The 12,926-nt window shown below is 32.1% G+C and overlaps 1 protein-coding gene across 2 annotated transcripts in view; it reads left to right on the forward strand.

Moving 5' to 3' along the window:
- The window catches only part of LOC111058548 (alpha-crystallin B chain-like), a 28,650-nt gene extending 17,932 nt beyond the window's left edge, over positions 1–10,718 (forward strand). For both annotated transcript variants that reach the window (XM_039438918.1, XM_039438919.1), the window contains one exon: positions 9,043–10,718. In XM_039438918.1, coding sequence (XP_039294852.1) covers positions 9,043–9,237 — 195 coding nt within the window. In that variant the 3' untranslated portion in view covers positions 9,238–10,718. The remainder of the gene's footprint in view (positions 1–9,042) is intronic.
- Positions 10,719–12,926: the final 2,208 nt, after the last annotated feature.

Below are 12,926 nucleotides of genomic sequence, written 5' to 3' on the forward strand. Positions count from 1 at the left end.
CTACAAAACTCTGAATTATGAAACTCTGAAATAAACCTATTTAATAGTTTTGTAAACGAGAATCCAAATTGAATGCTGTCAACCATTTGAAGATTATTAGGCCTGTAATCTATTTTTTTATTAGAATTTGAATGAATGCAATCTCTTATTTATTCCCACCTGAACCATATACTTGTTGTACTGTTGATATTTAACAATGATTGTGAACTATTACACGTGGAGTCCTCATCTTTATATGATACACTATTGCAATTCTCAACTCTGGGAGTTGAAACTCGAGTTCGTGAAACTCGATTGATTACCTACTGTTTTCAAATCTATTTTTGGTGTAAAAGAAGTGTGAAAATCTTCCTACATTGACAGAATCTTAAATCATTCCAATCCTGAAAAACTATTGCTGATAACTTTTCTTATAAGTCTCAATACAATACAGAGAAACAAATATTACACTTGTAAATCAAGTCTACACTTTGTAACTGTAACTTAAGTTGTTACATTTAAGTGACAACAAACTCTGTTACTGTTGAATTAGAGGTCTCCTGTTATCATGTTCAGCCGAGAATGTATCACTTTATAACACAAAAAACATGGTTCTGGAAATCAGTTTGGTGGATACTTCGAAAATTATGTATCTTATACAATATATCTATTGCATCCTAATTAATAAAAAAACAATATATACACTTGTAGTACCCTTCTATTAAAACATTTTAACGACTAGTTTTAACTATTGGCCATTTTCAAGTTGAATTTTCAATGATCAAAACTAGTCTTTAAAATGTTTCAAAGTTTTAAAAATGTTTAAATAAAAGAGTACTACAAATTTTTATATTGTTTTTTTTTATAATTTGAATAAAGTAGCCCATATAAGTGAAGTGTTTCTATTGCATCCTGTACATGATATCTATTGATTTCAATATTACAATAAGCTGCGAGGTCAGTTAACAAAACCGAAATAAGAAATTGGCTTCCTTAAAAAAACTCTTGAAATTCAACATGGATCATTAGCTGTACTTCCATTTTAAAAGTCGGAAACATTCATCATAATACAACCACACACACTCTCAATTCTACATCACCCTCGTTAGCGAGCCACTTCGACAGCTTACAAATAGAACAGGTTACCAAAAATGGCCAACTGAGATGCCGATTATCATTAGAACCCAGATCATAAGTGAATTCGAGGGATCGTTAGTCACTCAACATGAGTAGCCAACATTTGTTTCTTATTCTTGTCACTTTCAAAGATGCAAAGTTTCGCGCAAATGCTCGCGGTTCCTTTGTGCTGCTCTATTACTATTTATGGTCAAACCGAAACGAAAAACAAAGTCAGTCGCCAAAGTTGTCAGCTCTTCAAAAACTTTCGAACCTTATTTGTAGACAGAAGCGCAGATTAAAAAAATCAATTCTCTCTTCTCTACAACAAACTTGTTAGCTATATGGTGAGATCTACTTCATACTGTCAGCAGTGGTTGAGTGGACGCATTAAAATAGTATGTAAGAAATGCCAACAATCTAAAATGAATCCCAGTATAGACTTGAAGATCACACACAGTGAAGTTGTTTTTAGTTGCAAACGTCATAAAAAGTATGAGACTTATTTGTTTCGACTCACAACCTCCCTGCAACAGGTAGAACCGTTAACCTTATTAGGATGTGTGTTGTTTTTAGATTTTGCGAACAAAAAAGTGAAATTGTTTTATTTGAAAATCGATTTACGATTTTGATTGCAACTTGCAAGTTGGTATCTCATGAATGTTCTCCTGTTAAGGATAATTATGTTGGTAGCTGCTTATTTTATGGACCTACCTCACTAAATAAGGATGAGATTTAGAAAGTAGAACACAAGAAGTAAACTGATATCAGTACTCTGTAGATATTTTACTGCCACGGATTTACATTATCAATAATTTATCAGCTTCATCCATTGGTGACACTGTATTACAATATGCTAGAAACATTACATTATATAGTTTTAGTAGCATTTAAATTGCCAATAAAAGCTAATTTACTTACTTTTCGATCATGTGGATCAGGAGACGTCATCAAAATATAATTCTATAATAAACATTCTACAATGTTCACTTTTTATTATCCACTAAATTCAGAAATTTCAATGTGTTGCCGAAAGGTTTAAAAGTACTTTTCCAGTTTCCTTCATTTAGAAGCTGATATGAGCTTATTCTCAAACATTCGAAAATCCAACATCTTCAAGTTTTAATATCACTCTCAAGTTATTTATCTTCTCTCTCAAGTTACTCAGTTTCATCACTCTATCTAACCGTTTTGGGCTTATAAGCCTGTGGTACTTTTCCTTAAGTTGTGTAATTCTGAATGATTAAATAAATAAATATATAAATAACCCATTATTAATCTTCATCATTATACTCCTTCTTATCCCTCCTTTTACTCGCTCCTTCTCCTACCTCCTTCTCCTTCTACTCTTCCTCTCCCTTCTCCTTTTTCTCTCATCCCCTCCTGCACATCTTCCTCTCCACTTCTCATTTCTCTCATTGCTATTTATTCGGTATAATCCTTCCAGTTCCCTCTTTCTCCCTTTTTTCTATCACTCTTTCTCTCTCTTTGTTTATTGCGCACTCTCTCTCACTCTCTATCCGTTCGAAAAATAGGCCATGATCGATAGTTCGTGCAACTTGGGCCAGACAAACAGTCTCTTTCACATCAACCAAACTGGAAGACACGAGTCCGGAGAATTATTTCATTCCGCAGTTTTCCGCTTTTTGATGAATTTCCCGGCTTTTCCGGATTGCGTGGTTCATAAAAAATCAATCTGCGGCCTGCTGCCAAGTTATTTATCAAACTACTTCTCACATCAACAACTCAATCTTCTTTCTTTGTAATGAAACTTTCTTAAGAATTCACATCTTATATTCTCCTTGCTTGCTCCTTATCAGTTTCTTTCGTATATTTTTCTGCTCAAATGTCTTATATTATATTTTAAAAGTCTTCTTTATATGCTAAATATCATAAAAATTAGGACGAACATTTCAATAGGTATTTTTTTTAAATAAATAATTTTATTTCCATCAAAATAACATCAAACATTCATTCTACAGTTTTGGAAATCATATGACCACTTTGAACTATCTAGATACTAGGTATTATCCTCTGCTCTGATATTCAGGAGAAGGTAACGGAATTCTTGTCATCAAACAACATCAATAAATAAAATAATATATATACAACCTTTTTTTTCTTGTAATATTGAACACTTGAAACCCTTTTTCATTCTCTATTGACAGGATGTGTATTAGCACCAACGGTATAATCTCTATATGGTTCATATGCCTATTTATATAATTTCATATACACCCATATTCAGTCATTTATCAATATTTTGTAATCCAATATACATAAAATTGAAGTATCATCAATAACGCCAGTCTTAAAATGATTTATTTCAGAATGTAATAAATGAAATAAATTTGTCGAATTATGTTTCATGTCAATCATGAAAAGTAATAGTAATTTTAGTAATAAAATAGTAATTGTGTGCATACGATGACTACTTTTTGTGTAGTTGAGAAGTTGAGATTATGGTAATTATTCATATTGAATGAAAAAGACTGAGAAATTGTCAAAAGACCACAGATTTATTGATACTTAGAAAGACCGGTTTCGGTTATTACACCATTGTCAATCTCTGATAAACTGAAACTAAATACAAGAGCAGCAGAATTTATACTAGTAGGCGAGTACTGACCATTGGCCCTTGACCAATAGCAGTACTCGCCTACTAGTATAAATTCTGCTGCTCTTGTATTTAGTTTTAGTTTATCAGAGATTGACAATGGTGTAATAACCGGAACCGGTCTTTCTAAGTATCAATAAATCTGTGGTTTTTTGACAATTTCTTAGTCTTTTTCATTCAATACGATGACTACATTATACTCTTGATATTTCATTTTATAATGATACATTATAACAGAACACTTTAAATATTCTATATCAATAAATCATCGATTCCCAATCATGACTTATTGATTCTCAACGTGACTTGCATTAATTTGTAGAGGAAGGTTCACTGAACTGTGTACTCTCAGTGTGGAGACGGGACTTGCAAGTTCCCAACTAAGTCCTTTAGTGGCTTAACAGGAAGACGACCTTTGCGTGTGAACTTATGCGAAGGCTTTGTTTAGCTCCATGCTTTGTCACCCACCCCAAACAAATCGGTTAACATAAATGTCAGACTCGTTCATCGTTTATCTGTGTAATGGTTAGGAAAAATAGGGGAGTTAAACGGAACATTGAGAAAGCTATAGTATGGTTGAAGAAATTTGCTCGGAATTTATAACTAATTAAATTTTTTTTGAGATAACTTGATATGATTGTTATATAGTTGTATATGACAATTTTTGTCACATCTATCTCATTTGTGATTTCAGTTATAAATGAACAAATCATAATGAATGCAATTTACGAGTTTAGACTCCAAATGTGGGATTTTACAGTAACTGGAAATTAAATTAATAAAATTCATTGTTCATTCATTGTCAAATTCATTGTTAGTTCATCGTTAAATAAGAATAATAAATTCACTCTTTTTCAATCCACTCATTCATTCTGCTCATCGAACCTTCTCTCTTTACTGATTTTGGTAGATAGTTTAAATGCAGTTTGGGTTGAAATTAAATTTGTTCTGATTTGATTTTCAGATAAGTGAAAGCTCTCTTTTAGAACTTGATCGTTTCATTTTGAAAACTATGTAAATTGTCATATTATAACACATAACCTTGCTACATTTGAACTGTTGTATAAATTAAAATATTGTAACCGTTCTGGGCGTAAGCCTGTGGTACTATTCTGAATGATCTAATAAATAAATAATATAGAATTTCAGAGAGTGATATGAGAAACAACTAAATATGATTTGCACTTATTGGATAAATATAATGACGTTTCGAGAAACAACAAGCAGGTACAAAGTATTGATATTGAAAACATGATTAAATTTCATTCAATTTGGCTACTTTCTGTTAATAAGCGTATAATTTCGCATGAAAAATGCACTATGAATTGAAAAGAACTGCCTAAATTATACACAATTTGGTACATAGGATATAGTTGCCTACATATAATATAATTTTTATGTGTGTGTTTTTTCATTGTTTGTGGTGTAACAAATTCGACTCATTGGTGGACAACTTTGATCGAATTACGAATTCATACCTTTAAATTACTAGTTATAATTTACGAGAAAATTTCTCCAACGAAATATATATTGAACTTTCTAGATCATACCACACACTGGACAATCGTTCGGAAACGGAGTGACCTTTTCCACACATGATGCATGATGTATGATCGGTCATGTTTCATTAATTCAAATGCATATGATTTATAGCCGCACCCACAGCTGGCTCGGCTCAAGAGAAACAAAGGGTGCCTAGTCAGACCACTCCTAGTTCGAACTGCGGAGAGAGCTTGAGTGAGAAGCAGAGCAGCAAGGAAGAGAGAAAATGGGGGGAAAGGATGATCTTATAGAGAAAAGAGATAGATGTAGGTAATCATATGGAAAAGAAATAAGAGAGATAGAGGAAGTAAATATGACTGAAGAAACAGAGAGAGAGGGATAGAGATAGAGCTTCAGAGAAGAGGAAGAAAGATTTAGAGAAGGAGGAGACAGCATCAGTTGATTGAGAAAGTGAGAGAAAGAAAAAGTTTATACATGATATGCAAAATTTTTATGAATCAGTGAGTGTATTAGAGGAGGAGAAAGAATTAAAGGGAGGGAAATAATTGAAGAGGAGAACGAATAAAAAGAGGAAATGAGAGAAGAATGAGGGGAGAAAGAGAGATGAGATGAATTCTATAGAAAAAGGGAGAAAGCAGAGGAACTAGAAAGATCCATATTGAAGGATGTAAGAACGAGAGAGAAAGGATAGAACTTAAATGAGATCAGATTAGACAACAAAGTTAAGAAGGATATAGGGATTGAAATAACAGTGAATGAAAGGAAATTCTGAGAGAAAATGTGTAGCGAGTGCGTGAGAAGAGAAAGAGAATGACAGAAAGAGTTGAAAATTTAGAGTGATAGAGAGGTGAGGAAGAGAGATTGTTTGAAGAGGTTAAAGTTTGATAAAACGAAGATTGAATGAGAAAAGAAGATGTTAGAATGTGATAAACAATGATGAAATTAGGGAGAAGAGATGAACTAGAGAAAGAATGAAAAGAAGATGAGGTAAACAAACAATATGAGAGGAAAGCAATATAGAGGTAAAGAGATAGAATAACAGAAAGAAATGATAGGAAGGAATAGAGGATAGCAGAGGACGAATAATAAAGGAATGATAAAAAGCAAAAATGATGAGAGACTTGTCTCTCTTCTAGTTTCGAGCAAATTATCTCTATTTCGTGACTGATACTGAAACTAAATTGAAAAAACGAGAAAAATGCAGGATGAATAAAATGAAACACAATAAGCCGCTATTCCATCAATAGAGGAGCCACACCTCAAACGTGACATGCGATATAGGCAAATACCTCCTTTTTCATGTAGGCAGACCTTTTTCTGTACATCAACATAACTATGTTTATGGTGTGACGAAATAATGGAAAAATAAACGATTATTGTACGTACATAACTATAATAAGATTCACTATAAACTGCGAGCAATGGTTGAATGGGTAGCATTTATGTCATTGATAAATGAATGCTGACATTTCATAGTGAATCTCACATCATAATCGTTTATAGTGTGGTGATGGAATTGAGGTTCCCAGCAAGTTTTTTCCCAGAGCTACATCGCCATTACAAGAAAATGGGAAACCTTTAATCAATTTATTCCAATAACCTTTAATATTCAATCAATATTCCAATCAATTTATTCTGCTAAACTTTAATATTCAATCAAGTTCAATAACTAACTAGTGATTTAAATCATCGTGTGGGTGGTATTGAAAGTTGGCCAGTTTCACATCAACTTTCTGTGATTTGAATTTATAAATTTAGTAGGATAACTACTTGAAATCGAAACAAGTTTACCTTTCTAGTTGATTTCACCTGGAAAACATATTAAAGAGTTTGGAGAATCAGAATTCCAGTTCAAAATATTTCCTAATGGTGAAGTTAGGACTTGAAAATCCTCTCTACCTCTCAATACTCAACCTTGACTGTAAATCAATATAACAAAAGCAATGTGAAAGTAGCCGATATCAATTACTGTACATAAATCTTGGATCAAATCCGTAATTTATTATTAATCTAAAGATTAGACAGTATTGTTATGCTTTCTGTCGTCCTTTTTGGAAAAAGACGGTTTTGTGAACTCACAACTCATTATCATAATTTCTAATATTCAAAATACTATTGCATGTTTGAATTAAAAATCTTCATAATTTACAAATTTGTAGGTCAAATTGAGGAAAATAGCCATCTAGGTCAGGCCACCACACTTCACCTCACATTTACGAAGGATTGTCAAACATTCTTGAATGAAAATTCGACTGAGTCATTGTCAATATTGTAGAAACGTGTAGAATTTGACAACATATTTGTGTTTTCATTCAATTCTTGAATGTTTGAATCAAGATGTTTTATTGATAACTTTACTAATGTTTAGCTATTGATTCATTATAACTTTGATTCGATTGATTCTGAAATATTGTTACAACGACCCCAAACCTAAGTTATGTACATAGTTTACTCCACATTATGAAATTCACATCCATCTTCTCTCTAACTCTAATTCCAACCTTGGAACATGTTTTATGATTCTAATTTATGCACAACTACGTAAATAATTATTATTCATCTTTTCATCTTGCGATGAAAGAAGACGTCCAACTGCAAACATACTCATCTGCATTCGCATGATAATTATTCGGATTATTCAAATGCAACAGCCAGCAGCTGGGGCTTGTGCAATCAAAGAGATCATTTTTATTTGCCAAAGTCACACTTTCAAGGTCATAGCTGCTGTTGCTAGGTTACTCATTCAATTGAATTCAATGAATGAAAAGGTGATTTGCATCTATTGTCGTTGTGGGGTTTAGTGGTCCATAAATTGTAAATGAGTGTTTAATGTAAATAATTTGCAGCTTGCAACTCTCTAAAAAATTATGATTCTTCTAGAAGAAGGAAATGAATAAATTAATATGAACTATAATTCTTTAAAAACAACAAATGTTTTTATTCTTCAATCATAATAGTTGACAATATTATTTTTTGTGATTGATGAAATCTTTCTCCTCCAAGCTTTAGAAATAATTCATAACTTACTCTTGTTTCAATTTTATTTGGATTTTATTTCAATAATATTATCATCCATAACATCAGATACTGTTACATGATTACAAACATACAACTAGTGTCAGTGTGAATACGATAAATTCAACACTATTTCTAAACATATTGCTTTATAATACGACAATACCAAGATCTGTGATCCCACTATAGAATCGATACAACCATGATACTTTCATGTACACAAAACTTGAGTTCCAATATTCATGGCATCACGGCTTTTGCATATTACTCCCTCATCTCATGTCGGTGTGCGCAAGGCTCTGGTCAATTTCAAATTTTGAATTCTAAATATCTTTTGTAGGAAATTTTGGTGCTCTGCAATTTTTGCATCTTGGACAGCTTTTCATACTAACTATTTTTATTGTGCTTTGTTTGTACACTCTCTTCAGACACTTCTTGTACTGTATTACAAGTGGATTTTTCAGTAAATTTTCAATTCCAAATGTATTTTTCTTGGCAATTTTCGTATTTTCGTATTTCGAGTGTTAGGGTAATTTAAAAATCTTCTTCAAGAAATTATTTTAATGGTAGCATGTCTTTTCCAAGAATTTTCTTGATACATACAATGAATGAATGTCTTCTCCAAGAAATTTCTTTTAATTATATATTTCAATTCAAAAAAGTTATATTTTCTACTAGGGTCGTGCCCTACACAAACTGCACTGTATCCTACAAAGTTGCACTATTTTTCAACTATATTATAATTATGACATAGTCTATTGTAACTGATTGACAAACTGTAACTAACCGTTTTGTGTGTTTGCTTGTTGCAGGTGCACGCTAAACACGAGGAGAAGTCAGACAGTAAATCGGTGTACAGAGAGTACAACCGCGAATTCCTGCTGCCGAAGGGCACCAACCCCGAGTCCATCAAGTCATCCCTCAGCAAAGATGGCGTCCTCACAGTCGAGGCCCCCCTCCCCGCCCTCGGCGCACCCGAAAAACTGATTCCAATCACACATAAGTAGATTAAGACCCCCACCCCCCACCACACCATCATTCATTCTAATACCGCTCACACTCTCACTAGACAACAAAATGCTACAAAACGACAAAAAATAATTGCGAAAATTCCAAACATCAGTTGACATCGTCTTATTTTTTATACAAGGTGATCATTTTTTCATTTCATGTGTATGTGCTTACTATCCTCATTTTCACATCATACAAATATACGAAGGTAACATTTTATATACTGTTAATTTTTCAACCCGCAGATTTCTCATTTGATTCTCAACCAACAAGGCTACAAATTATGAATTTTCAATCAAGAATCCATTAATTTTCTTAAATTTATTGTCTTTTACTTATTGTATAGATTATTGGTTTTATACAGTTTGTGAAGATTTTCTCGGCAATAGAGTATTGATTATTTTATATTCACCATAGGTGATATTCCTAGCAATAACCCTAAATCGTATTTTATGGTATACTTTTTAAGCAATATTGTTTCAAATAATATAGAATTATACATTACTTTGTTCAACTATCCACTGATATTTTTGATTTCTGCAGTGTATTTCCTCCACTAGAAAGTATTTTTGAGTTGAATGTGTTGGTCTATCCAATTAGATTCTAATTGCAGTATGTTATTTTTGTAATTTTTTATTATTTCTTTACTGAAACATAATAGTGTGTTGAAAATTTCTCTATCGAGTACAACCTTCAAAATCAATTCTCAATGATATTATTTTTAGATTCTTCACAATTTTTTGCTTCGATTAGGCCTACCTACATATTGAGTATGAAAATCATGAAATATTTCATATGCATTTAAATGTTCTGAACTACATGATTAGCAGATTTTCACAATGTCAGTGTATAGGATAGTGCACGTTTTATCAACGAATTCAAGGCCTGGATCTTGTTAGAAAATTGTAGCTTTAAATTTTATCATGTAGGCTTTTGAATGTCTGTATTCCAATCAATAGTGCCTCATTTTTATGTGGGTTTGTACTTACTGGTATGTGAAATTTGTATATTGATGAAAGTTTATCTGAAAAGGATCATTTTCTGAGAAGAAACTATTTATTTTTAGAGTGGAAGCTTTCTAAATATTGCTGAATCAACTACAATAGATTCCATATTGCTTTGAATGTTATGGTATAGAGTCTAAAATTATCAGAAGAATTGTGAGTTTATAATTTCTTTATTAAATCACTTTATTTATTTATTATTTTCTACGGATTGGTGTATCAATCGATTGTTATATTTTGTTTGTTGAATTTTATATAATTTCAATTCATTATAACCTGATTCTCATTTGATTACGTGTAATATAATTTGAAGCGACAGTCATCTAATTTATAAATTAATGTAATACAAGGATTTATTAGTATCGATTGACAAATTTTTAATAATTGTTTTTAATTATTTGTTCTATATTATTCACAGTTACTGGATATAATATTGTAAAATAACGGTGACGAATATATTTTATTATTTAAAATGAAGTGTTTGATTTCTTCATATCCTGCATATACTCTGACTATTATGTTAATGCACTACGCCTCTATTCTACTTGTTATAAGTTTTCTTGTCAGCTTTTCTATGAAGTCACAGCTCAATCCTATTGAGCAACAGCTTGGGAAATAAATTTTCAAAGATAACAATGTTGATACAGGAAATAATGTGATACAAATTCAGTGCACTTTCATATAATTTCATCGAAAATGAAAATTGTATAAAGTGCAAAGATTGGAAAATAATACATGAATATGAGTTGGAATAGAATCTTCAAGTTCAGTATAAAAATATATGATATGATGAGCCATCATAGAATACCAAGCAGGCTATAAAACATCTAAGAGATTATTTGAATTTTAAAAGATAAAAAATAATATAATTGAATGCATTGATCTACCTAGGCTTTTGAAGGCTTAGTAATCCAAATATGGGGCCAAGGCAGATCTATACATTCAATTTCCATCTATAAGCTATGATCTACAAGCATGAAAATACTTTTTATATTCAAATTTTCAATATAATATCGAGCAATATATCAGACCAGAGAAAACGTATACGATTGTTATATTTTCTCATTTTTTCTCAGATCAGACTAAAAAAGAAATACAAATTTTGTTCATTGATCAAGTAATAACATAATTATGTCAAGAGTGAAAACTATGAGAATAAATATACAAATAACAGAATACGGAGAACAATAATTTCATAATCCAAGTAATATCCAGCAACCTATAAAAAATCTGGTTTAATTAGTGTAGAATGTGAGATAAAAATGTAGTGCTTTGAAAAAGTAGTCTAAATAGCTAAGGCCCGGTTTCTCGGACACTTATTAAATATAATGGACCATTTAACCAATAGATTTGATATAAACTCAGTGGTCCATCAAATTAAATAAGTATCCTAGAAATCGAACTTAAAATTCTCTCGAAGTTTCAATTACTCAATGTAATATAATTATATGGTTAATGTAAATGAATAATATAATCCATAGCGTAATCCAATATAGCTTGAGCAATACGGGACTTACAACTCCATTCTACTAATTTATGCTTGTTCAGCTCCATCAAATCCTGATCTAAAGTAACTTGAAATATTCTGCACAGACTACAATATAATCCACAGTAGAGCTTTTGATTGTTATTCAGGTGGTTTGTTTCAACTATATCACATATAAGTTTATATTCAAGTAGTTTGTAGTTTGTTTTGACTATATCACATACATAAAGCCTGTGCAATTTGCAAAATATGAACAAGGATTATATATACACTAGTAAAATGCAATACGAAATTTGATAACTAACCGAGCGAAGTGAGGTCCAAGATTCAAGTCGACGGTTCGGCATTTCTCTTAATGTTTAAATGTTTATATGTTGCGCATTTACGGCGAAACGCGATAATAGATTTTCATGAAATTTGACAGGTATGTTCCTTTTTTAATTGCGCGTCGACGTATATACAAGGTTTTTGGAAATTTTGCATCTCAAGGATAATGTAAAAGGAAAAAGGAGCCTCCTTCATACGCCATTATTAGAGTAGAAATCAGACTATAGAATTATTCATCATAAATCAGCTGACAAGTGATTACACAGATGTGTGGAGAAGCCAGTCTATTGCTGTATTTCCATAAGGTCTATAGTTTCAATCAGGTACTTGTGGATGAGAATACTGCGTGAGGTCTACTGTTCACAGAACTACTAGTCTATCATGCAATTTCCAGCAACCTACAACAAATCTGGACAAATTACTGTGAAATATGAGTTACAAATGTAGTGCATTGATCAAGTAGACTGATATGATTTACACGGCTTAAAATTAGAACAGAAGCAGTCCGGCAGTCCGCCCCCTGCTCTCCTCATTTGGCCGCTTGTCAAAAAATCAAATAGGAAGTCGACTGATGTAATGCTGTTGGTATTCACCATTCAACTTATTTTAACTCAGCTCTTGGCCGGTGCTTTAGTCACATCCACTTCATACTCTGTCAGTATCTCTCATAAACGACAACAATGCTTACGATTAAGCCAGTGCTGACAGTTTTAGGTGAACTCGGCTCCAAGTTTCGTCCCATCTGCAGCGAGAAACACTTCATACTGTGTCAGTATTCCTTGAAAATAACATCAATGCTTCACATTCAAATTATTGCTGACAGTTTGTAGTGAACTCGGCTCCAAGTTCATTCCGTCAGTTGCTGCAC

This window comes from Nilaparvata lugens, chromosome 12 (assembly GCF_014356525.2).
Source record: "Nilaparvata lugens isolate BPH chromosome 12, ASM1435652v1, whole genome shotgun sequence".
Classification (NCBI taxonomy): domain Eukaryota; kingdom Metazoa; phylum Arthropoda; class Insecta; order Hemiptera; family Delphacidae; genus Nilaparvata; species Nilaparvata lugens.